This window comes from Gasterosteus aculeatus, chromosome 21 (genome assembly GCF_964276395.1).
Source record: "Gasterosteus aculeatus chromosome 21, fGasAcu3.hap1.1, whole genome shotgun sequence".
Taxonomy (NCBI): Eukaryota; Metazoa; Chordata; class Actinopteri; order Perciformes; family Gasterosteidae; genus Gasterosteus; species Gasterosteus aculeatus.
The window spans coordinates 4082958-4110027 of NC_135708.1; the positions used below are offsets into that span (position 1 = coordinate 4082958).

The 27070-nt window shown below is 44.6% G+C and overlaps 1 protein-coding gene and 3 long non-coding RNA genes across 5 annotated transcripts in view; 2 read left to right on the forward strand and 2 right to left on the reverse strand.

Annotated features, from left to right (window-relative positions):
- LOC144390350 (uncharacterized) overlaps window positions 1–24207 on the forward strand; it is a 94230-nt gene extending 70023 nt beyond the window's left edge. The window contains exon 2 of the long non-coding RNA XR_013454376.1: window positions 19801–24207. This is a non-coding gene — a long non-coding RNA (uncharacterized LOC144390350). The remainder of the gene's footprint in view (window positions 1–19800) is intronic.
- Window positions 1–27070, reverse strand: part of LOC144390358 (uncharacterized) — a 173537-nt gene that overhangs the window by 110677 nt on the left and 35790 nt on the right. The gene's annotated exons all lie outside the window — the stretch shown is intronic.
- LOC144390258 (protein NLRC3-like) lies at window positions 724–14538 on the forward strand. The gene is made up of 10 exons (XM_078096720.1): window positions 724–864; window positions 1240–1353; window positions 1811–1924; window positions 3072–3150; window positions 3304–3514; window positions 3670–5473; window positions 5565–5738; window positions 6816–6989; window positions 13042–13088; window positions 13233–14538. Exons 1-10 carry the CDS (start codon window positions 797–799, stop codon window positions 13820–13822), a joined length of 3375 nt encoding a protein of 1124 aa, XP_077952846.1. The 5' UTR covers window positions 724–796; the 3' UTR covers window positions 13823–14538.
- LOC144390368 (uncharacterized) lies at window positions 23732–27054 on the reverse strand. The gene is made up of 2 exons (XR_013454402.1): window positions 26326–27054; window positions 23732–25359 (listed from the first exon to the last, which is right to left on the reverse strand). It is a non-coding gene; the product is annotated as an uncharacterized LOC144390368 (long non-coding RNA).

A 27070-nucleotide genomic window follows, 5' to 3' on the forward strand; every position in this document is an offset into this window, starting at 1 on the left:
TCAGTGGGACCAGCAGGACCAGTAGACCTAAACCACTATAGGGAGTCATGTGGTCCACATCCAGACCTCACGTCATGGACCTTTACCTTGTTTTGGTCTCTGTGAGGACGGACACCATGTGAGCTGATGCTTCATGATTAGATGATGATGTGATGATTTAATCCCAGTGTTTCTTTCAGTTCACATCAGCAGAGAGGAAAGTCTCCTGAACCCAGATGTTTGTCCATGAAGAGTGATCAGTCTAATGATCGATGGATTGACTTCAAAGATGGACGCCCTTCTTATGACCCAGAGTAAGTTCTTAAACAGATGAAGAACTGAAGATCCTCCGTCATGAATTACATAAATGTTTGTTCCTTGTTTAAAGTGTTGTTTCCATGACGATCCATCACGACAGAAATCATTATCTTCATCTAACTCCAGGGTGTCAAACTCATCTTAGGTTTGGGTAAGATACTGTCCACTTTGATCTCAAGTGGGTCGGACCAGTAAAATCGTAGGCGATGGTCCGGTCGACGGGGGGGCGTTATTTACAAGCGGGCGCTGCTGCCTGGAGGAACGCTGTGGTCTAAAAGGTCTAACACAGGGGAGCCCACACTTTATCAGCTCGCAAGCTACTTGTCATCAACGCTTCAATCCAAGTCATGGCGATCGCCAGAATAATGACAACGAGCAGCAGCGGTAACCAAGGGAACAACAGCGCTGCAGACCGGGAGCACTCACTTACTCTGTTTCTACATGTGTGACTAGGATCCATCAGAGACCAGGACCTGGACCTGGACCCAGCTGTGTGTCCATGAAGAGTAACCGGTCTATGAATCCTCCTCTACTCTTCAAAGATGTTGGTTCCTCTGTTGATGCAAGGTGAGGGTCTCAGGCTGATGATGAGGTGTTTCTACCAGACTCTCTGGTGGAGGTTCTGGGTTTCTTGCTCCAGGGCCCTTCAGCAGTGTCCAGTGAGGGAGGGAGAGCTCCATGGAGGACTTGGTGAGACCTGTTGGGACTAAACCAAACTGACTGGTGAAGAAAACAGTGAGCTGAAAGACTGAGCTGTTGATTGTCAGTGGGACCAGCAGGACCAGTAGACCTAAACCACTATAGGGAGTCATGTGGTCCACATCCAGACCTCACGTCATGGACCTTTACCTTGTTTTGGTCTCTGTGAGGACGGACACCATGTGAGCTGATGCTTCATGATTAGATGATGATGTGATGATGTAATCTCAGTGTTTCTTTCAGTTCACATCAGCAGAGAGGAAAGTCTCCTGAACCCAGATGTTTGTCCATGAAGAGTGATCAGTCTAATGATCGATGGATTGACTTCAAAGATGGACGCCCTTCTTATGACCCAGAGTAAGTTCTTAAACAGATGAAGAACTGAAGATCCTCCGTCATAAATTACATAAATGTTTGTTCCTTGTTTAAAGTGTTGTTTCCATGACGATCCATCACGACAGAAATCATTATCTTCATCTAACTCCAGGGTGTCAAACTCATCTTAGGTTTGGGTCAGATACTGTCCACTTTGATCTCAAGTGGGTCGGACCAGTAAAATCTTAGGCGATGGTCCGGTCGACGGGGGGCCGTTATTTACAAGCGGGCGCTGCTGCCTGGAGGAACGCTGTGGTCTAAAAGGTCTAACACAGGGGAGCCCACACTTTATCAGCTCGCAAGCTACTTGTCATCAACGCTTCAATCCAAGTCATGGCGATCGCCCGAATAATGACAACGAGCAGCAGCGGTAACCAAGGGAACAACAGCGCTGCAGACCGGGAGCACTCACTTACTCTGTTTCTACATGTGTGACTAGGATCCATCAGAGACCAGGACCTGGACCTGGACCCAGCTGTGTGTCCATGAAGAGTAACCGGTCTATGAATCCTCCTCTACTCTTCAAAGATGTTGGTTCCTCTGTTGATGCAAGGTGAGGGTCTCAGGCTGATGATGAGGTGTTTCTACCAGACTCTCTGGTGGAGGTTCTGGGTTTCTTGCTCCAGGGCCCTTCAGCAGTGTCCAGTGAGGGAGGGAGAGCTCCATGGAGGACTTGGTGAGACCTGTTGGGACTAAACCAAACTGACTGGTGAAGAAAACAGTGAGCTGAAAGACTGAGCATTTGACTTCTCCTTCCCAATTATCATTTCCACTTAACACTGAGTGAAGTTACGTTTCTTGGTTTTCCTCTCAGTGTTCGTCATGATTTCGCAATCGATGAAAATTAGTTTGTGGGCGTTCCACAGACTATATATGGGCAACTATGGGCGTGGCATGAAGCTGCAAAAGCTGCGCTGCATTTAGAAGTGATTGTGATTTATTAAGGGAAAACTGCGTAGGACGTTTTATAAGTCTGAATATTTCTGTGCGTACGCACGTCCTACGTTTCATCCGTACGCCACTTCTGGCGCAAATCCTACACAAGCTTTTATAAATGAGGCCCCTGGTCCCCCTGATCTAACACATGCGCTGACTCACAGAGTGCGACACCCAGTGGACTGATTAGGAATAGCAGCTTCTTTAATAGAAAAGCAATTTGTGTCTTTCTGTAATTTTCACAATAGTAAAATCCTCCAGGGGGCTGCAATGGACCCCCCGGCAGACCAGATTTAGACACCCATCATCTAACTGGTCTGTGTGTGTTTAAGTGTGAATCATTAACCGTAAACATCCTCAGATGTAAACACAATGTGAGCTAGTTCCTCCACATCAAAATCAGCATAGGTCACATCTGGAGACAGCTGCAGGTTTCTGGAGACAGATGACTGGGACTGAACATGTGATTAGAATGAACTCAGTGCTCTGTGGACCAGCTGACGTGGTCTCTGGACTCCATGCAGAGGTTTGGACAAAGTATCGTCAGTAGACTCTGTGAAAAGGTCCAAAGACTAGTTTCACAAGATCTAAGGAGACTTTGGAGACTGTCACTCAACTAATAAACTGTCCGTCATCATCGACAGTCTTCAGCATCTGGTTTTCATCATGATCAATCATGACAGAAGCCAATATCTTTAACTAATGTTGTATTGGTGTTGATGGTCCAAACACCATGTGAGCTTATGGTTCATGTTCCTCCACAGAGAGGACCAGGAGAGCTCAGAGGTTCCCACAGGTCCGTCTGCCCAGCAGCATCAAACACACCTGGACTCCATCTTCATGGTGTGTACATGTACAACTACTTTAACATCTCTCAGGTCACCATCATCTCCATGCTGCACTTTGTAGACCAGTGGATTGTCCGTCTGTCCAACATGGACCTGATGGTGGCTTCCATGTTCTAGTTTGTGTCATTCATAGAATGTTCTGTTCCAGCTGCTGGAGGAGAACATCCTCACTTTTGTGAAGAACGAGCTGAAGAAGATCCAGAAGGTTCTGAGTTCAGATTACCCAGAATGCTTAGAGAAAGAGGATGAGGAGGAGCTGGATGAAGAGCAGAGGAGGAGCAGAGAGGCATTTGTGAAGATCTCAGTACACTTCCTGAGGAGAATGAAGCAGGAGGAGCTGGCTGAGCGTCTGCAGAGCAGTAAGAGGATTTCTCTACAGACTTACCATACTGATAAATGAGACCTTCACTAATGTCTCAAGAGATGGACAGAATATATACATAGTCATTCTGAGGAAAGGACATGTTTAAATCTATTCTGTGACTCATTGATCTTCTTTGTTGTCTTCATTCAGGACTTCTTGCTGCAGTTTGTCAGCGTGAAATGAAATCCAACCTGAAGAAGAAGTTCCAGTGTGTGTTTGAGGGGATTGCTAAAGCAGGAAACACAACCCTTCTGAATGAGATCTACACAGAGCTCTACATCATAGAGGGAGGGACTGCAGAGGTCAATGAAGAACATGAGGTCAGACAGATTGAAACAGCATCCAGGAAACCAGCCAGACCAGAAACAACCATCAGACAAGAAGACCTCCTCAAAGCCTCAGCTGGAAGAGAGGAACCAATCAGAACAGTGATGACTAAGGGAGTGGCTGGCATTGGGAAAACAGTCCTAACACAGAAGTTCACTCTGGACTGGGCTGAAGACAAAGACCACCAGGACATACAGTTCACATTTCCATTCACCTTCAGAGAGCTGAATGTGCTGAAAGAGAAGAAGTTTAGCTTGGTGGAACTTGTTCATCACTTCTTCAGTGAAACCAGAGCAGCAGGAATCTGCAGGTTTGAAGAGTTCCAGGTTGTGTTCATCTTTGACGGTCTGGATGAGTGTCGACTTCCTCTGGACTTCCACAAGAACGAGATCCTGACTGATGTCACAGAAACAGCCTCAGTGGATGTGCTCCTCACAAACCTCATCAGGGGGAAGCTGCTTCCCTCTGCTCGCCTCTGGATAACCACACGACCTGCAGCAGCCAATCAGATCCCTCCTGAGTGTGTTGGCATGGTGACAGAGGTCAGAGGGTTCACTGACCCCCAGAAGGAGGAGTACTTCAGGAAGAGGTTCACAGATGAGGAGCAGGCCAGCAGGATCATCTCTCACATCAAGACCTCCCGAAGCCTCCACATCATGTGCCACATCCCAGTCTTCTGCTGGATCACTGCTACAGTTCTAGAGGAGGTGTTGAAGACCAGAGAGGGAAGAGAGCTGCCCAAGACCCTGACTGAGATGTACATCTACTTCCTGGTGGTTCAGTCCAAAGTGAAGAAGGTCAAGTACGATGGAGGACCTGAAACGGATCCACACTGGAGTCCAGAGAGCAGGAAGATGATCGAGTCTCTGGGAAAACTGGCCTTTGATCAGCTAAAGAAAGGCAACCTGATCTTCTATGAATCCGACCTGACAGAGTGTGGCATCGATATCAGATCAGCCTCAGTGTACTCAGGAGTGTTCACTCAGATCTTCAGAGAGGAGAGAGGACTGTACCAGGACAAGATGTTCTGCTTTGTCCATCTGAGTGTTCAGGAGTTTCTGGCTGCTCTTCATGTCCATCTGACCTTCTTCAGCTCTGGTGTCAATCTGCTGTCAGAAGAACAAACTACCTCCCTGTGGTCTAAAGTCTTTGGAGACAAACCTGAACCAAAGCGTCTCTACCAGCGTGCTGTGGACGAGGCCTTACAGAGTCCTAATGGACACCTGGACTTGTTCCTCCGCTTCCTCCTGGGTCTTTCCTTGGAGACCAATCAGACTCTCCTACGAGGTCTGCTCACACAGACAGGAAGTCGCTCACAGACCAATCAGGAAACAGTCCAGTACATCAAGGAGAAGATCAGTGAGGATGTGTCTCCAGAGAAAAGCATCAATCTGTTTCACTGTCTGAATGAACTGAATGATGTTTCTCTAGTGGAGGAGATCCAACAGTTCCTTAGATCAGGACTTCTCTCCACAGAAGAACTGTCTCCTGCTCAGTGGTCAGCTCTGGTCTTCATCTTATTGTCAACAGAAGAAGATTTGGAGGTGTTTGACCTGAAGAAATACTCTGCTTCAGAGGAGGCTCTTCTGAGGCTGCTGCCAGTGGTCAAAGCCTCCAACAAAGTTCTGTAAGTTCAGAGAGAGTTATTTTTATACATCAGAACTTCAATATGCTGCCATCTTCTATACTTACTGCTTCTTCTTCATCCCTCTCTTCAGACTGAGTGGCTGTAACCTCTCAGAGAGAAGCTGTGACGCTCTGTCCTCAGTTCTCAGCTCCCAGTCCTCTAGTCTGAGAGAGCTGGATCTGAGTAACAACCACCTGCAGGATTCAGGAGTGAAGGTGCTGTCTGCTGGACTGAAGAGTCCACACTGTGAACTGGAGACGCTCAGGTTAGATTAAGTTAGTTTGTCTTCAATGATGCTTCTAGGGAACTCTCCAGAGGATCCAGAGGATCTTATCTTAGAGACAAAACTTGGCGCTAAACGTCTTTTTTGTGAATTAATATCTGTGTTTCCGTCACATCACGAGAACCTTGTAGACAAGACATATTTACCACATAGTAGCTTCAAAATAGACCGTCTGAAACACAATGTTCTTTCACGATAAAACATCACATGTTCATCCTGTTGTTCCTGTTATTCAGGATTTATGATGTCCTGTTTCATATAATGAATGAATGAAAAGCAAAGGTGGGAAGAGACTGAAGATTTTAGTGTGTGTCTCTACAGTGATGATCTGCTGAGTGATGGTTGATTATTTCTGATTTGATGAAGATTCATTCCACATTTACACTCACTTTGTTCTCTCTTTCTTTCTATGGAAGGAGTCAGAAGGAGGAAAGGGAAGCCTAACTTTGAATTTAACTAATAAACAACAATAAATATCCCTGCCTCATCCTGATAAACAGTAGAGCACAAACCTCCTTGTTCTATGTAGAACAAAATCAATTGTAAACACTTTGACTGAATATGTTTGTTCATGTTCTAACTGATCGTTTTTTAGTCTAAACTCATCATCAGAGGATTCAATATGAATACAAATGTTATTTTTCTTGTTTATTGTTGTGTCTGTGTCTGTAACCTCTCAGTCCACACAGTGAACTGGAGACTCTCAGGTCAGGATTCAATTAAAGTCCACTTGGTGTCTTTATTTATATCCATGGTACATTTCTGACCTTCATAAGATTCTTTCTGCTTGCATGATTTAAATCAAATATTTCCATAAACAAAGAGAATAAACATAGAATTTTCAATACAATGTTTCAAAGTGAAATATGTCAGACTAATCATAGAGTTAGTAGTAATGTTATCAGGTTGTTGATGAACATTAGTGGGCGTTTAGTTGTGACTGGAAACGATGTTAATGTGACCCCTCTGTACCTGATAGTATCTCAGTACTGTAGTGACCTTCCAGCCCTCACAGCTCCCTCAGATCATGTGACATGTGTCTTATTCCGTGTGTTGCAGGCTGTCAGGCTGTCTGATCACAGAGGAAGGCTGTGCTTCTCTGGCCTCAGCTCTAAGCTCCAACCCCTCCCATCTGAGAGAGCTGGACCTGAGCTACAATCATCCAGGAGACTCAGGGGTGAAGCTGCTGTCTGCTGGACTGGAGGATCCTCACTGGAGACTGGAGACTCTCAGGTATAAAGAGGCTGCAGCCACAGACCAACAAGCTGGAAACCTTTTCTTTCCCTCACACTGTGAGCCTGGTTAGACCCTGACAAAATAGGCTGCGCGCTTCTTCTCCATTTGTGCGTCAGTAGATCTGTGATGGACACCGTGGTCCACTTTAGAAAGCCGTGGACGTGCACTTATCCCAGCTGTGTCCACCTGGAATGACGCTTTTCCCCTTTTCCTTTAGATAATCCTCCGTCTTCAGAGCTTTGGCCTTAATGCTGCCCCCCCTTTACAGCTTCTTATGCCGTCGTCACTGACGCCCAACATGTCCGTGTTTTTTTCCACTCGATTTTGATGATCAATGGATGAGAGAGTCTCTGAGGACACCTTCCTTGTCTCTCCACTGTGTGTGTGTGTGTGTGTGTGTGTGTGTGCGCGCGTTGGCCTTGTAGTGTCTTTTTTTTCCCTTCAATAGTGTTTTTCACACTTTTCTTTTCCGTCTCCGTAATCTGTTTGTCTTTATTCTTCAGCCAAACAGGAGAAACACCAGAAATTGTTCTAATGGACCTCTAATGACGAGATGCTTTAACCAAAGTCAATTCGCAATCCATTTTTATCCCCACAACCAACAACACCCATTATTTCATCACACTTGTTGGGTTAAACCAAATCTACTCCAACCGTGCTCCCACAGGGCAGCCTGCAAAATACCTTTCATTTATTTTATAATGATGGCTTGTTCACAACATGTTTTAAAGGCAGTTGGACATTTGTCAGTTAAAAGTGCTTCTGTTGCCACTTTAAAGGGTTGAAGGACCTCTTGTACCTGCAATGAATAAGTGAATATAATTTGCGTTATTAGATTGACAGGTTTGCATTTATCCATGTGTTAATAATATTGACACACAGTAAATAAATGGGGGCCGTCCTTCTACCTATTGTTAGGACCGTTTGCATTTGTCCAGCCTGTCACGGTACATATTTCATACACTCTGCTCACCTTTTCCATTAGGGACCATTAGCTTGTGCTCAGCTCCATTCTTGACAGTTTCTTCTCAAAGATGACAGCAGACACAGCTACTTGCTGCTCCGATGCGCCGCAGATCGTTTCATATGTGCTGTTCCATCGCGTTGGACAGTCGTTTATCAGCTACTCCCTTTTCAATTAAATTAAATTCATTTTATTTTGTATAGCCCATAATCGCAAATTACAAATTTGCCTCAGAGGGCTTCACAGTCTGTACACATACGACATCCTCTGTCCCGAAACCCACCATCGGCACAGGAAAATCTCCCCAAAAAATGAAAAAGCCTTTCCCAGAGGGAAAAAAGAAACCTTAGGGAGAACGCAGAGGAGGGATCCCACTCCCGGGATGGACAGACTATAATGGATGCCATGTGTACAGAATGAACAATGTATAATACATGCAATTCCTATGACAGAAATGATTCAAGTAACTGTGTGTAGTAAGCCAGGCGCACAGCAGGACCACTGCAGGGACCACCACCATCAGATAGAACAACCATCAGGTAGAACCACCATCCACAGAAGCCTGTGGGGAGGGAGAACACAGAGACTTAAGGAGAGGGTAATGTTGGTTTACGAGTATAGTAATATGATTAATATCTAAAATGATATTGATGATGATGGCAGCAGCAGGCGTCAGCATGGCCACAGTAGGTGTCAGGACCAGGGTCCCAAAGGAACCACAATCTACGGAGACCTGATAGGGGAGAAAGCAAAAAAAAAAACCTCCCGGAAAAAAGCTGAATTAGTCATGTGCATTAATAAAACGTGAATTATGGTAGAACGAGAGCGTGAGAGAAGAGCTTGGTGTGTCCTAAGAATTCCCCCGGCATTCTAAGCCTATAGCAGCTTAACTAAGGGCTGGTCCGGACTAACCTGAGCCAGCCCTAACTATAGGCACAATCAAAGAGGAATATTTTAAGTTTTACTTTAAAAGGGCTGACGTAATCTGCCCCCCGGACTGAAAGTGGAACCTGGTTCCACAAAAGAGGAGCTTGATAACTGAAGGCTCTGGCCCCCAGCCTACTTTTTAAAACCATAGGAACAAGAAGTAACCCAGCATCTATGGAGCGCAGCTGCCTTGTAGGGCAATAAGGTGTTACAAGCTCTTTAAGATACAACGGTGCCTCACCAGCAAGTGCCTTGTAGGTGAGGAGAAGTACCTTAAAATCTATTGTAGATTTAACCGGGAGCCAGTGCAGAGAAGTTAATACAGGAGTGATATGATCCCTTTTCTTAGTTCTTGTTAATACACGTGCTGCAGCATTCTGAATCAACTGGAGAGGCTTAAGAGATTGTCAAGTGTCTCACTTTTGTGAGGTTCAAACTGCAGCTCCCCACTTGAAAGGGCAGCTTGCTAAGAAGTGTAGACTAGATTCCCCTCAATGACCAAGATTCGGACTTCTTTGTTTTCTTGCTTTTTATTTTTAAAATTGTCCAGGTCAAACCAGGTGAAAAACCTTTAAATACAAACATGAATGTAAGGTCAAAGAAATATAACCCAAGAAACCATAATCAATTCACATACCCAAAATCACATACTTAATTTATAATCTACTGGAAATTAACCTCAAAATAAGTAGAAAGACAACCCAAATTGAAAGTATCCCAATACTAAATTAAATACATTTTTAAAACACTATTTAATGATGATTTTAACCGTTAAACTTTAGCAGATTTTAACTCCGCTGAGTACACACAAATCAATTTTTATCCAATTACTTTTAGCTTGAATACTTTTTAAAACACACACTAAATATATGAACATTTGATCTTGCATTTGATGCCATAAGTAGTCAGCCACTCAAAAGCTCACCGGCTCCTCCTTCAGTCTTTGCAAGCTTTATTCCTGCAGTCTCCTCTTTCCAAGCTCTTCAATCTCGCTTTCTCACACTGCTCGCTCTTCACTGTCCTGTGAGTGAGTGACTCCAACCCCCCTGATCGCCAGATCCTCTCCACCTAGTGCATTAAAATCTCCGCCTCCAGCCTGAGCGACACACCTAAACCTACCTCCCAGCCAGAGAGGGGCTCGGTCTGCAACTCAACTCAACAGAGATTTACAAGAGCAGTCTGATAACAAAGAATTACAGTAGTCCAGTCTGGAAGTGACAAACGCATGAACTAATTTTTCTGCATCACTTTGAGACAGGAAGTTCCTGATTTTTGATATGTTACGTAGATGAAAATAGGCAGTCCTTGAAGTCTTCTTTATATGCGAGTTGAAGGTCATATCCTGGTCGAAGATAACTCCCAGATTCCTGACGGTGCTGCTGGGTACCAGAGCAATTCCATCCATAAAAACTGTATCACGTGACAGCTGGCTTCGAAGGCGCTCTGGGCCTATCAGGATAACTTCCGTTTTTTCTGAGTTTAGCATCAGGAAGTTGCCGGTCATCCACGTTTTGATGTCTCCAAGACATTCTTGAAGTCTAACTAGCTGGTCCGTCTCTTCTGGCTTGATCGACAGATACAGTTGAGTATCGTCTGCATAACAGTGGAAGTTCATGCGGTGTTTCCTGATAAGATCGCCCAAAGGAAGATAGATAGAAATTTTGGAATCACAGCAGCATGTACAGGGAAGAAAATAGAATAAAAAGATACACATTATATACAATATAATAAGAGAAATATTAAATTATTAAATTAAATAAACTGAAACAAAAGAATAACCTTCCAAACGAGACAATAATAATAATTTGTAAAAGGAGAAGAGGAAGAGGAAAGAGCAGCAACATCACAGCAGTACAGGGTTATTATTGTCATTATTTAGCCAGGGATGATTTATTGTAAAGTGTTATTGCACTGGGCAGGAAAGATCTCCTGTAACGGTCCTTGTGACAGCGGAGCTTAAGGAGTCTGTCGGAGAACGTGCTCCGCTGTCCCTGTAGCAGGTGGTGGAAGGGGTGGTCAGGATTATCCAATATGGATAACAGCATATAGCATATAAAGGGTAAATAAAATCGGTCCAAGTACAGAACCTTGTGGGACTCCGTGACCAACATTGGTGGTCTTTGAGGATTCACCGTTTACAAGCACAAACTGGGATTGATCCGATAAGTAGGATTTAAACCAGGTGAGTGCAGTTCCTTTGGTACCAATTAAATGTTCTAGTCTCTGCAACAGGATACAATGGTCTATGGTATCAAATGCGGCACTGAGGTCCAGCAAGACAAGAAAAGAGATGAGTCCTTGGTCCGATGCAAGTAGAAGATCATTCGTAATTTTCACCAGTGTCGTTTCTGTACTGTGATGCGCTCGATATCCTGACTGGAAATCCTCGAACAAAGCATTGTTTTGTAGAAAGTCACATAATTGATTTGCGACTGATTTCTCAAGGATCTTAGAGAGGAAGGGAAGATTAGAGATAGGTCTATAGTTAGCCAACACCTCTGGAGCAAGAGTAGGTTTCTTAAGAAGAGGTTTAATTACAGCTACCTTGAAGGACTGTGGTACATGTCCTGTCAACAAAGACAGATTCATAATATCTAATAAGGATGTGCTAACTAAAGGAAAAACTTCCTTAAGCAGTTTGGTCGTAGAAGTAGAAGATTCAGACTTTGAAAATAAAGAAGTCAGTTGATCAAGGTTGATGGAAGAGAAGGCATCCAAACAGGCATCAGGGCATCAGAAGTTCATGAAGTCGTTACTAGTGAGGTCCAAAGGAATACACGGCTCGACAGAGCTGTGACTCTCTGTCAGTCGGGCTACAGTGCTGAAGAGAAACCTGGAGTTGTTTTTATTTTTCTCTATTAATCCACAACTTCTAGGATTGAAAATCTAGGATTGAAAATCCTGGAAGTTGTTGTTCCTGCTGGAGGAGGTATCTGTCGCCGGGACATTTGCTGCCACTTTCAGCCCACTAACGGGGATTTCAATGGCTCTGACCCCAAGCCCTTTACGCACAGCCAGGTCATTGTGTGCTCACACATGGTATATTTTCCCTGTGAAGATGTCACGTAATCAGTGGCATCGTCCGTTGTGATGACAATCACTGAGCAGCATTACTCGTACTTACGTCTTTGGGGTCACAAACAGTTACTTCCCACAAACACCGTCCTTCACTTCCATGGTCCTCTGGAAGGTTCCTGTGGGACAACGTCCACCCTCAGTAGCACTCCTCGTACCTCACAGACCGACAGCACCACTGCAGAGGACTAGAAAAGGTCTCCCTGCTTCCCTCTGATGACGTCTTGGCGTTGGGTCAGTGAGAGGAGAGGAGCAGCAGCTCCGGTGTCGGTCCGGCTCGTGGTCGCTGGTAGCTCGCCAGATGTGGTGGATTCATTTCTTCCTTGTTTGAACTATTTAACTGTGACTTTATCTGACTGGTGATGAGGACCCACACGTCCTCACAGTGACTCTCAGTAACACACAGAACACGCTGGACATCTCATCACGTTCACGTCAGACACTTATTGGAGCAACAGCACTCGAATAAACCCACTTCTTTCCTGAAAGACACCACCTGTCAACACCTGGATGTTTAGATGCTGGTCATCTGCCTCCAGTGTGTCTTTGTCTTTTAGTCCAAACCTTTGTGGTGCTGTAGTGATCTCAGGATACTTTCTCCTTTACTTCAGAGAGACAACAGTCATTATTAAACCAACACAAGAGGTCCAACAATCAATACTTCTACACTGACCACGGATCAGCTGACTGTGGTGGAGATGAACCACAGAGAATAGTGGACTTCATCCATCCGGAGACACAGAGACTCCTGATGGACCATCATGTGGACGTGAACCTGCTGGATGTGGAAGCAGCTGCTTGATCTCACGTTACACAGAACTACTGTAGAAGATGATCACATGTCACATGTTGTGTTTAAGCACAAGTGGACAAAGAAACCACTTGATGCAGGTTGAAACATTTGATTGACTGACTGCTGAAGGAAGCTGAGAGTGAAATGAAGATGATGGTTAGTATGATGCTGATGATGAATGAGTGAACATGATGAGCTGTGGAAGAAGAAGAGGTGAAGGACAAAGCTGTGTGTGAGAGTGATGTAATGTCCATGTCTCCATGCTGCTCTGACCCCCCTCCTCCTTTCAGGGTGGAGCCTGATGGAGTCCGATGGTTCAGACCAGCTGTGAGGAAGTGTAAGTGTGCTTTGATTCATGAAGATTCAACCATCTTCACACTGTGACATCACTCATTCACCTCTGTGACGTCATCATCAACGTGTCAGTAGATGAACACATGATTAATAACTGCAGCTGTATTGTGTCTTGTTCTCTCATCAGATTCCTGTGAACTCACAATCGACACAAACACAGTAAACAAACAACTCAAACTGTCTGACAACAACAGGAAGGTGACACATGTGGAGGAGGATCAGTCATATCCTGATCATCCAGACAGATTTGACTCCTGTTATCAGCTGCTGTGTAGAACTGGTCTGACTGGTCGCTGTTACTGGGAGGTCGAGTGGAGAGGAAGAGTTTATGTATCAGTGAGTTACAGAGGAATCAGGAGGAAAGGAGGCAGTGATGACTGTTTGTTTGGATGGAATGATCAGTCCTGGTGTCTGATGTGCTCTGATGGAGGTTACTCTGTCCGTCACAATAAGACAGTAACACGCATCACCTCCTCCTCCTCCTCCTCCTCTGGTAGAGTAGCAGTGTATGTGGACTGTCCTGCTGGCTCTCTGTCCTTCTATAGAGTCTCCTCTGACACACTGATCCACCTCCACACCTTCAGCACCACATTCACTGAACCTCTTTATCCTGGCTTCAGGTCCTGGTTCAGTTCTGGTTCCTCAGTGTCTCTGTGTCCTCTTCAGGAGGGAGAGTCTCCTCCTGGTGGAGAACCTTCCTCTCTGCTCACCACATAGTTCGCTCTGTACAACTGATGGTGGTTCATGTGGGTGTAGATGCAGGTGGAGCAGGTGAGGGGTACCTGAGCTGGTCTGGACTCTGGGGGGTCCACAGCTCTCTGGGACTCAGATGGAAGTGTGAAAGAGCTCAGCTTAATGCTGCTGTGGTCCTTCAATCAATAGATGATCATTTAGATATTGGCTCCTAATTAGGCTTTAATCTTAATCTTTATGTGTTCAAGAAGACATTTTATAAGACGCTCTTTCATCTGTCCCCCCATGTGAGACAAATGTCTCTGATAATAAATTGTCCTTATCTGTGTGTGTGCTTCATTAGCGTTCATGCTAATAAAATCAAGGCGTTGCTTTTTCAAGGATTGTTGGTGTGAAATCTAATTCCACGTAATCAGGTTTGTTGTGAACAAAAAGCTTTTGAAAGCTTCAGCAAACCTCTGAAGAAGGTTTAATGACAGATAATATCAGGTACTTGTGTTTTTATTACCGTTAGTATATAATAGTACAACGTTTAGTGCCTCCATGTGTTACTTTGGCTTCACAGGAATATAATTGTATGTTTGTAATGTGAATAAATGACTTTTATTGGAAACAACATGTGGTGCAGTGACTGGTCCTGGCCAGCAGGGGGACGTCAGCAATGGGATTAAACCAGTAAACATGATTCATATTCCCAACATGTATCACAGTGTGAATATAATAAAGACCAAATAACACCACCAGAGACGTTCGTGTTCATTTCTTTGTGATAATAACATGTTGATGTCGTACTGAACACAAACAGGAACAAGTGCTTTCACACGACTCTCCCTCTTTTCTCTCTCAACCTTTAACCAAACGTGACGCCCTTTGACCTCACAGCGTCTATTTAAGGAAGTTCTCCCAAGCTTCAAATCCACAGGAATCTGAATGTGTCAGTGAATTCTTCATCGCAACATCAAATAAAATAGACTCACAACAATCGTTCAGTTTGTCATGAAATAAATATGAAGCAACATCTCAGTCAGAATGCTGCACATGAACCTCACATGGTGATTTAAACCAAACAGGTAAAGGTGGATTATACTTTAATCCAATAAAAAATAAAACATACACAAAAACATGTAAATATACATTAGATTTACCAACCAAAAGATTAAAAACATAAGTTAAAAAAGAAAATCAAGTTTCAAACAAATCCAAAAGATTATTTAAATAAAGTCCAGATGAATGAAGAAATGTCAGGTTTCTAAAAGGTGCTGCACTTTATTGTGTGATTAATTGAAACAAATGTTGATGTTGATAATGTAGGAGACAGATAACAGGTCTGATGGACCAAACATAATGTGCAGAGGTGTCCTCTCTCCAGTAGTGATGGTGACTCTAGATGAAGACAACTTGTGGGAAACCAGTCAGAGATCCAGAGGGAGAAACCAGTCCTGTTTGGGGGGTCGTCTCATTGTTGATCCTCTAGTGACCTTGTTGTTGTTTGTTCCATCAACACCTGAAGCTGATGAACAGCCCCTCTGCTGCTCACCTGACCGACAAGAAGCTCATTCTGCTTCTACTTCTTACATCTCTCACTCTCACCAGTAGAGTGGTTACCATGGCGACGCACGCTAGCATCCGCCTGTTGCCAGGGGTGTTTATGAGAACCCCCCGTGACGCATGACCGTCGTGTGTGTGTTTAAACCTGCAGTGCGACCAGAAGGTGGAGCTAGAGGACCTTTGTGATGTCATCAGGGTGGAGACAAACAGAAAGATAAGTGTGTGTGTGTCTCAAAGGCTGCATCCTTGTAGCCTGCAGCCTTCAGCAGTCTTCTGGTCTACCTGGTCTGGTCCTCCAACAACTGCGTGGGCTGAACCGAGCGGCCTCTGAGATGGGACAGTCTGTCCTACGGGGGACTTCCTGCTTGCATCCTCTAAAAGTTGAAAGAATCAACCAACTGTCCTCTTCATTTTGATACCAGGCACAAGTGACGAATGTGCAAGAACTTTAATGGATTTGCTCCACCATTGATAGAAAACGTTTCACTCAACGCCGGTAAAATCATTGAACATGACGTTCATTAAACGCTTGCAGAGTTGACACGTACAAGTCTTCAAGTTATATAGTCTAAGGTGACAAACATCTCTGTCCTTGGGGGAGGTGTGGGGGTGCTGGATCAGCTCCTACTGGTCACCTCCACATTAAAAGGGGGGACAGCATTGTCATGCATGATTAAAGGAGACGTAAGAGACACCTAGTCAATAAAATATTACACTACAATACTCCTGTATTTATTTATACATTTATTTAATTATACTTAAGTCATTCTTGGTCCTCCATAGGACAGGACCCCCCTGGGAAATATATTCCCAATTGCATGGCACCATCCAAACGTCAAAGTATTCCATGAGATCAAATGAGTAGCTGACAGAGGAACCGACACACTGACAAAAGAGCCAAAAGCAAGGAGATGTTCCACCTGTAGGTGCAAACCACTGTGTCCTGTATCTCCTCCTCATCCCTTATGTGCGGTTGGCTCGTGTTGATCGTACTTACAGAGCTCACACTGACTCGCTGAGCAGCTCCAGCAGGGGGCGCCTTGTCCCTGTGCTCACACGTCATTGAGACAATGATGGAACGAGAACATCTGGAGGAGTGCTGTACGAAGAACATATCTCACACATAAGAAACACACAACTCTTGCTGGTAGGACACGTTCATCATTTTGTGTCTTCTCTTGAGATTAGTTTGTCAAGAAGACATTTGTAAAATAACGCCTCCATAATTCTCCCAATTTACCTGGATGGTGACCAGGCTCATGACAGTTTATTGCCTGAATGAAGTCCCTCAGCAGAAGATACAAACAATAGAAGACAATATGGAGCTGTGAACATCCTTTCTGCTGGTTAGACGATGCAGAGAAGTTTCATTTAGTTGAAGCGTGTTCTACGTGCAGGCAGGACCATCTCACCTGTCACTGCAAACGCTGGTGTTTCAGTCAAGGCTTCATCCTGGAGTGTGTCAGAGGTCCAACGTGTGCGACAGATGCTCTGTCGGGTGTCGCCGCGTTAGTTAAACTCCTGCAGTGCCGCTTGACCATGTGACTGCTATTCCTGTGTGTTGGGATAATTAAAGGGCTCAAATGCACAGTGACCGAAAAGGCTGAAAACTCTTTAAAAGCCTTTTGCATTTCAACGCTGTGCTCCGCCCACACATTGGACGTGTGTGTCCACATGAGGTGCTACTCTCAGTGGCGTCCCCTCCACCATTTGTAATGCTTGGCTTGAGCCTCCCACCCCTCCCACTGCCAACCAGAGGCAGGACTTCACCCTCCTCACTCTCCCTCATGGTTGCTGCTGCGGGCTGACAGAGGAAGGTAAGGCTTTGCCATCCTTTACTTCACTGTATGTGCTGCTGTGAAGACCTAGATGTTATATAAACTGTACGCATGTATCCAGCACAAAATAACATCTCAGGCTCGTCAGTAGCAAAGTTATATGGCTAATACAGAGTTTGGACACTTGTGTGTTACGTCGGTTGTTGTTTGATTTGCTGCTGCTGCATGTATGACGTGTATGACGCGTGTGACATGTATGTGCTTAGTAGCCTGTTCCGGACTTCATGTCAGCGCGCCATTGGTCTGTCCACCAGGGACTGTCCATCAGCACAAAGAGAAGGCTAAATATACAGTATAGGGCCAGTGATTATGGGTCAGCGAGTTGTCTGCCTCCGTGTCTCTCTGTGTGTTTTGGCATTTTCAAGCTCTGCTGTTCCTTAAGTGTGTGGTCTGAAATGACTGTTCAACGACTGAACCAGTTGGAGAGGATGGAGACGATGTTAGAAGATGGAGTGGACCTGTTTTTGCTACAGGACGCATAGTTCTGTCTGGCCAATAGGATGTCGCATGTGTACAGGATGTACTTTGTCATTCTGAGCTTGATGAAATGAATGGAAGACAGACAGAAAGTACGATGGAGCCACTTCTTACCCCTCTGGCATCAGTTATAGGTGATGTGCGTCAACATGTTACGTGCATATCGTCACACGGTTTAAGGACAGAACATTTCACTCACCCTTCAAACTGTCATCTGTGACAAATACAAGTTGTGAAATCACAGCATCATCTAAAGAACGGTGTAAATGACAGTAAACAAGCTTCAACGTGGAACAACACGGATCTTTTGAAAAGGTATTGGACTCAATTTGACTACGATCACACAGTAATATCCGGACGGACCGTACATCTTCTAATCTACCACAAGGACCAAAGGATCTTCTCAGGCGTCAGTCAGAAATACATGTGAGGAATAAATGTTTAGTCCTCTTTGTTCTGTGAAGCCACCAAAGGCGTTGAGCAATCCCACCAACATGTGTGCAGGAGGAACGCTGTGTGGTGCTGCAGCCAGCGGGGATGCTGGATGTGGTTGCTGTGCTGCACTTGTGGTTTGGAAGAACTTGGGTTCACTACCTGCAGATCCCCACTGTGTGTATTTAGAAAAGCAGCCTGCTTTAAAATGAAAGAGTGGGGCGCTGAGGAGAGGACGTGGAGATGGATCAAAGCAAGGATCCTGCTGGAGACATTTGTAGAAAAGGTTCTCCTGTGTTGTCTCGGTGTTGTTCTTTGGGCCTCCTGCTGCTTTACACCATGTTCTTCTCTCACACTGGGACCCATCTGTCCTGCAACAAACACCTGTAGGAGACACTGGATACCAACCAGAGGACATGTGACTTTTCAGGAGCACAAGTTCTGGTTTCCAAGCTCTCATGTGACACTTGGAGGACGGTGTGTTGCACTGAGACCTAAAGAAGTCAAGAAGAAGAAGAAAACCACAAACACGCCACGACAACCACGTCCATTTCTCACACACGGTTTATAGTTTTAGAGTGTGTCATTGGGGCCAATTCAGAGGGCAAGCTAAATGCTAAATGCTACTCAACCAAAGACACAAAGTGTGTTTCCATCCACCTGCGACACACACGCATGGAAAAGACCCGAGAGAAAATGATATGGACTCAGAAATAACGCTTGGCTGAGGTAGAGAGTCAAAGGAACTGATCATGTGACTTCAACATCCACTGAGGTTTGTGCTCTGCTCATGTCATCTCAAATAGTGGTGGATTCAAATGGCTCATCTCAAAGGACCTACTGCAAATAATTGCATGACGGTACTGGAGGGATAGAAACATACATGTGGAAGATTTCTTCACAGCTTTATTTGAATTTTAGGGGCAGTAACAAGTGGGTGGAAACCGAGTAACTGTCAATCATCTTCCAACACGTCCTTAAAACACATAAAACCCAGTAGGGGTCCATTCAATCATCCCATTTTGAGCACATATGGTCCCTCAGTCGTGCACACAAGCTGCAGTTCGGCCCTGTGGGGGCCTCACTGTTCACCTGTGTAAAGCCCATCTTAGCGACATGCAATTTGTGAGGGAGCAGGTTGACTGTGCATTTAGACACTACAATGACAAAGATAGTTGGTGTTATAGATTTATTCACCACATCTAGGCAGTGATCAACAACATTACCTGATATCATTCATAAATTCATTTATTTACTTTCTTAATGCACTTATAAGCAGGATACCATTCTCAACAGGTTTTGTATTATTTCAACTGTAGTCTTTTCCCATCGCGACGTTTACTTTATGCTGTTAACTAATTGTTTTGGAGGAAACAAATGAATTCAGAAATAGAAGCAGCTTGGTGTAAGAGAGAGAGAGACAATAGGCCGTGTCCTCCATCGTAACAGGCTGTGAATGAAATAAGTACATAAAGTACCTTTTGAGCGCAACTGAAAGAACTGCAAGCTCAGTATGTGCAAGAAAGTGTACAATCAGACACGTTTACTGTAATTCAGATTGTCTACAGTACCACATACTATGTACTCTTCAGTACATACAATGCATGTGAATCAGAAGTGGATACAGTCGGCCCAATTGAACTTTACAATATAGAGTCTCTGTACAACTTGCTGAATTCTACACACATTTGATTGTATTCCTAACAGACAATGTTTGACTTGGAATCCTTGGACAGACCCCATTTGTTGATGAAGCAGGCTTCAATCTCACAGAGGAGAAGGAGAGTAAGAAACGTGGTTGGACAGCGGGCCATTGTTGAAGTCCCTGGTCAATGAGGTGGCAATGTGACAATCTGTGCTGCTATCGGCAACCATGGTGTTGTACATCACCATGTTACACTCGGGCCATATAACACCCAGCATCTTCTACGATCTCTGCCCAATACAAGGCATTTTATTTGAGCAGCAGGTTCAAGAGCTAAACGAGAATCCCATTCCCACCCATGTGCTGGTGTTGGACAATGTTAGTTTCCACCGAGCTGCTCAGGTAAGGGAACGGTTTAACATCCACGGTCAGTTCATGACCTTGTACCTCCCTCCATACTCGCCTTTCCTGAATGCGATTGAGGAGTTTTTCTCCTCATGGAGATGGACAGTGTATGATAGACAACCCTGCACCAGAGTAGATCTGCTGCAAGCCATGGAATCAGCCTGTGGTGATGAGGAATCATGTCAGGGCTGGATCCATCACACAAGAGGCTTCTTCCCCCGTTGCCCAAGGAGAGAAAATATTGCTTGTGATGGCGACAAAGTGCTCTGGCCTGACTGAGCCCAAAGAGCAGAAGAAGCACATTGATGACATGTTGACTCCTTTGATTTGTGTCCCTTTTTCTGTAGTATTGTATACTGTAGTAGGCCTGCAGTGCATTGTAGGCTGTATAATGTACTATAAACACATTGTATGGCTTTGAACGCGGGGCTTTCTGTGGTGATTTTGTTTTGCTTGTTCTCCCCTTTCCCTTCGGTGTTCTCCTGTGTGTTTGTGTGTGGCTGACTGGTGGTTGTGTAGCAGTATAGAGCTGCCACCCTTTTGGCAATTAACGCCAGGTGGCTGCAATTAGGTGGGCCGGTTTAAAAGTGGCACGCCTCCACTAGCTCTTCCTCTTGCCCTCTATTCTGTGAGGTGCGTCAGTTCCGGGCGACGGGACGCGTGCCGCTCTGCGCGTTAACCTCTTGGTTTACTGCATGCTCAAAACATCACAGCATTGTTTATTAAGGCTGCTCACCTCGCATTTATCTTTTTATTTACAGGCCAAAGAAAAAGCCCCTCAAAACGTTTTAACACAAAGACGGGAAATTTGTGCAATAGAATTAGACATGTTTTTGTAAATGAGAGTAGAGTTTTTAAAAACCATTTTAATTCTTTAAGGGAGCAAAGATGTCTCGTAAAAGACCTTTGCCAGGCTCAGGACAAAAGGGAAGTCTGTTATTATATTTAAAGAACCAGCCAAGTCAGAAAAGACAGACCGACACTGTCAGACCAAATTATAGAAACAACAGGGCAACAGATAGAGGAGCAACACACAGGAGAAACTGACCAACAGTGCAGATGGAAGAAGACCCAGAGGGACAGAGGAGACTCCCCCAATCCAACAACCGGGCCATAAGAGCAACATATAGAACCCTCTTTAAAGTGAGTGGACCTCCACATGTCCCTTTATTACAAGAGGGAGCCTCAACACGCACTGCTGGTGTGCAGTGTGCCGTATTGAGAACTCATGTTGCCACCAGGGTGCGACCGAAGTAGTGCGCCACATACAAACTAAAGGCCTCCAAGAAAAGCAACGAGCTCTTCACTCCACAGCCAAAATATACAATGTTGGAGGGATGTCTGCACAAGAGGTCAAGGTATGATGTGTGTAATAGTGCTGTCCAGGTTCAGTCAAGAGTTTTGTGTCCTAGTTGAATACGGTAAATTCATGGTTGATAGTTTTGACTAATTTGTGGTTTGTATTTCAGTGTATTACAGTCCAACTTTCTTAATTTAAGATCTTTGTTGCTGAATGTGTTTTTTACCTGTGCCTTATTATGACAGGTGTCTATTTGAAATAAACTATGGTCTTTTGGGAAGATTAATAATTTTTATTTTCTTACAGACAAGAAGGGCTGAGGTCCAAATGACAGCTGGGTTGGTGGTGCATGATATTCCTCTAGCCTTTGCAGACCACCTGGGGCCTCTCCTTAAAGTTTGTTTTGGAGATTCTAAGACGGCGCAGGACTACAGGTGTGCCAGGACTAAATCATCCTGCATAGTTAATGAAGCTCTGGCGCCTTATTTCACCAAAGAGCTTGTGAAGGAGCTCAAAAACGGCGCATGCACCCTTGTTACGGATGGGTCAAATGACACGGGTATATCCCAAACTATTTATCTCCTACAAAACATTTGCTTTGTGTAAACATCAAACATGTACATTTGTATAATTCTAACTCGTCATTATAGGAGCGCAAAAGATGAACCCGCTCACTGTCTGGGTCTTCATGGGAGGCAAAGTTGTCGACCAATGTTTGGGCATGTGTACAACAAGTGGGAAGGTATGTGGAACAGCAAGCGAGATCTTCGCCATAATTAAGTCCACCCTAGAGGAGCATTGTATCCCTTGGGAGAACTGCGTGGCTATCAAGTCTAGAAGGCCCCTCAAGTCATGAGCAGATGAACATGAATCAGAATAAGTTCAGGCATACCACCCAAATCTACTGGAATGCATGAAATAACATCTACTTAAACCAACATGTCCTGGGGGTGGACCATCAGCTGTGTCTGCTTCACAGAATGTAACCAATGTTGTCCATCTCCAGTAGGCCGCCCCGATCAACCACTTTGGGCCCCACAAACCACCAGAATGCAGCGTACAACATGGGTACTACGCCAAATGAATGGTCAACAAAATTTTGGTCACCCCCGACAAGATCTCACTCCAAGGTTTTTTGAAGGTTTTTTGGCAGCTCTGTAAATGCCAGTGTCCTAGAACAGGAGTTGTGTTGATCAGCAGGGTGGGGTCGCTGCTGTTTTGTGCGTCCATGCACTCTTCTCCGCTGAAGCTCCACCTCCACGGAAGCTTAATCTCCGTGGCGTTCTCCTGACAGCCTTTACCCCCCCCCCCCCCCGGAAGCGTTGTCCTACCACACTGCGCTGTGTAGGACTGCGTGCGGTCTGTCTGCAGCTTGGCGTGCTGAATATCGGTCGCCACGCCTGGCATCCCCGCTTCATACCGGGCGCCAGATCAGTTCCTTTTTAAACCCTCATCACGTCTGTGTTTTAACCAGGGCCGTGTCCCTTTTGTATTGTTAGCTGGATGATATTTTATTGTAATTTTGTAAATTGTTTTTGTCTTTTTTTTAGTTGCTGGAGACTGGTGGTGCTGGTGGCCGGGTGGTGGTGTCCTACCCATTAGTTTACGGTGTCCTGGGAAGTGGGTTCCTCACTACGTCGAGGGGTTTTGAGTTGTTTTGAGTTTGTTTTCTTGATTTGGTGGGTTCCCCCCACCGCCTCTACACCTAGCGTTGTCCGCCCACCCAGCTCCAGCCCTCAAATTGTTCTAATGGATTTTCTTTTGATTTGAATTAAACTGGACTGATTTTAAAAGTATTTAAAATAAAGTTGTACTTGTTCTAAAACCGTGAACTGCGTCTCCTGCCTAATAAGAGTAAACTTACCTGTGGGCCTTGTACTGTCCAGGTTATTTCTCGGGGTGAAATTCCGGGTGGAGTTGTTGGTTTTTCTTTATTTAGTTGCATTCCCCTTTTTCACCCTATCCTCGCCACAGGACAAGGCACACCGGCATCCAATCCTTCTAATCATCCTCCTCCATATAAGCCTGGGCGTCTCATCACTTCGACGCCAGATTATTCCGTCCGCTACGGTAGCAAGGGATTAGCAGGATACTCGACCTCGTTGTCTTTTTGGATGTACACTAACCTTGTTGCTTCCTTCACTCAGAACTCTCGTGTGCCCCCTCGCTCGGCTCTTCATCCTCCCCGTTGCCAGGATCCACCAGCCAGCCAATAAACTGTTCGTATACCCTACTACAAACCACTGTCTGCTTTGGGGTCCGAACCTTCACTTCAACGTAACTATTTATTGGTGAATAGTTTACTGACTGCTCGATAGTGTATTATTTTGATCACTTTGTTTAAGGTAAAAAGGTTTTCAGGCAAGTTTGATTTTGCAAGAGGATTCAGAGGTTTTGTAAATAGTGCTTGAAGATGAGGTTTTGAGAAAAAGGGTTTAGTTTCAAGAAGTCTTAGTAATCAAAACTGTCATTTACAAATATTACAGGGTACATAATTCACGTTTCAAAAACACAAATACTGACTATTTGTAAAATGTATTTTGATATATATAATGAATAAATACTTTTCTTTTCCTCGCTCAAGGTGGCCCTTTATGTACCAGCTGCCACTGGTTGTTGTTGTATCCAATGTCCTTACTTTATGGAACCATTATGAAGCTAATGCAGTGTGATGTAACCACAGCCCTGAGTTAAATGGGTTATTTGTTTAATGACACGTGTACCAGGGACCTTTTTACAAATAAAAACCCTTCTGATTTCTGGACCAAGTGTTGCTTGTCTGCCTGCTACCGATCCGGAAGTCACTGTCTTGTATCCTCACATGTGGATGGAACCAGGGTTTAAAATATGTTACTGTTCATATGTCATTAGGTTCTCACATTTTCCCTGTTTACAGTTTTATTCCATCTGCTTAAGCACAATTTTGAAAACTGGGCTCAAGTTGTCAAAACACAACACGATTCACACAACTAGACACACAAGAAGCAGAACACCTCAAGTCTTTTGCAAAATGAAACACTTTGTTCAAAATGATACAATCATGTATAAAACCCCATTTCTGTCACCGTATGACACACACATGGTTCATAAAACTGGACTCTATTTGAACCAGTTACACACTGCTGTGCAAAATTTAAACGACTTCTAATGCAATAACCTGCTTGATTTTGTCAGATATTGTTACAGTAGAGTATGTAAAAGTACATGAATATGTTGACCAAACACAACACCAGTACTGCACACTAATGAAAATATATATTGTGATCTTCCACATTGTATGCATGTCTGCGTACACTACGTAAAGGTTGCATTTTGTACAGAAAATACAGATTTCAAGTTAAATACTGTAAACACAGCAAATCCATTTGTGGACACAAAAGAAAGCATACAGCTAATGAAATACAGAAAAAATCATTCCATCATCTCTTCGCCTGGCTGGATCGGGCCGTCGTCCACATCGCAGGCTACGTTCTCTCTCGCCAGACAGCGAGGGAAGAATCTTCTTGAATGGCGAATCCATCCTTGCACTGACCCTGCATCAGTCTGGTTGCACGCCTCCTCCATGGCTTGAATGAGGGGTATCCTGACATGGGGCTGGAGATCGTAAACCTTCCACCACCATGCAGAGAGAAACTCCTCAATGGGGTTAAGGAAGGGAGAGTTTGGTGGAAGGTACGGAACTGAAAATGACGGGTGCTGTTGAAACTAGTTTTGGACCTGAGCAGATCAGTGAAAAGATACATGGTCCCCGATGACAACGTATCTCATCTGCTCTGCCTCTATCTGGTCTTCTGGTGTGACAATGCCATGTGGCCGATGAGGTTTCTCCCTCTTCTTCTAACCTTTGTCAGGTTAAACTCAGCCTCATCTAAGAGTATGAATTCATGCCGGATTGCATCAGCATCCATTTGCAAAACTGTGAAAAAAACAGAACACAGCACGTTGTAGTTTACAGTAGGCCTCTGTAATGCGTATAGGCCTGTTGATGTATCAATGTACATGGAGGTTTAGTGTGAAGTGTCTTTGCACTTTACATATACAGTCAATACTGTAGTACAGCGGTTCCCAAACTGAAGAATGCCGCGGCCGAATTTGAAATCTGAAAATCTTTTGCGTCCCACTCAAACCTTTAATCACAACTCTGATCAAAACATAATGATTAATTGACCTTAAGAATTTAACCAAAATGAAACATCCGCGAGATATTTGCTCGCTTGCGAAACGTGAAAAAAGAATCTCTGCTCGCGCTGGAAGGAGTTTTCTACGCGCTCGCTGTTGTTCTTTCTGACAGGTGGAGACGGTGCATTCAGGGTCCGATCGATGCCGCGAGGTGCGTCCGCTCCCGCCGCCCCCCTCCCCATCCACGCCTTAAATCTCCGGCTGCTTTTAGAATAACTTATTTCCCCGTTAAGATGGTTCAGCTACTGTAGAGAAAAGGGCGCCGTCTCTCGCTCTTTAATCTCATAAAGTGCTCGGTGAGAACGACAACTTTGTTTCTCCGACGCGCCCTGAAAGCAGCTCCATATCTCACGCGCTTGAGCGCCGCTCAGCGTCTCGCCGTCGTAGACGAGCTTTGGCGTGTTTGGCAGAGCGCCTTGAGCGCCGTGTACAACCAGTATGGATCAACCCATTAACCAATTGATCCATATATATAAGGCGCTCCGGATTATAAGACACTGTCGCTTTGTGAGGAAATTAAAGGCTTTTAAGTGCGCCTTGGAGTGCGGACAATGCGGTATGTTGACTTTAATACCACAAGAGGGCGCCGCGTTTGTTGAACAACGACAGGCGGACATTGTACAATGGGTACAAACAATACTGATGTAGTGCCTATAGGCTGCATTTTACTGTACTGTAGACGGTAGAGAAAAGTGATTCTCACCTGTGCTCTTGGCGAAATGTCCGTATTACTGATGTTGGACAGTTTATCGGCTGAGGTTGAGCTGAACTCTCTGTCCAGCCTCTCAATGTCGCCCGAGTTTGATCAGTGTGTTCACATTTGTGGCGTTTTTTAAGGCAGTGTCTAAAAAGGCAATTAAGTGACATAATCTAAAATGTCTGTGTCTAATGTAGAAAAGTGTGTTGAGGGATACGGGACACACGGAAACACTGTGTAGTATTTTGCAAATAGTGTGAGTCTGAGAATGTGCTTATAGTTGTGCAGGTCTGGGCTTGTGTTTTGCTCCTTGAGTGTCAGGTTTCGTCCAAGCAGTCGTAAGAAAACAGGGGTGGACATTTTAGGACAATACTTCTTTTAGATATTTTTTCCCAATTGAACTTCTGAGACTGAGATCTTTGAGTTTTTTATATTAGGGGCCATTATGTGTTGTTGTTGGCAAAGTATATTTTGTTTGTTAGACTGTAATTTATTGCAGGCAATTGTATAAACAGATGAACATACCGGTTGAACGTGCTCCTATTGATGGTGGTCTGTCTTCGTGGTCTGGTGAGAACTGTCTGGTGCTCCCCTACCTGTCCCTCGCTTCCTGTCACCTACGTCCCTTATGTACACCCAGGTGCACCTAATCACCGCCACCTAGTGTCCAAAGTGTCAATATAAATACAGTCTAACAAACAAAATATACTTTGCCAACAACAACACATAATGGCCCCTACAAGCTGCTTGG

Excerpts from the sequence above, each read along its gene's own strand:
- LOC144390258 (XM_078096720.1), top strand. The coding sequence starts at position 797 with ATGAAGAGTAACCGGTCTATGAATCCTCCTCTACTCTTCAAAGATGTT. Across the intron at positions 865-1,239 it reads GGTTCCTCTGTTGATGCAAG|TTCACATCAGCAGAGAGGAA; the intron begins GTGAGGGTCTCA and ends TGTTTCTTTCAG. Across the intron at positions 5,739-6,815 it reads TGTGAACTGGAGACGCTCAG|GCTGTCAGGCTGTCTGATCA; the intron begins GTTAGATTAAGT and ends CGTGTGTTGCAG.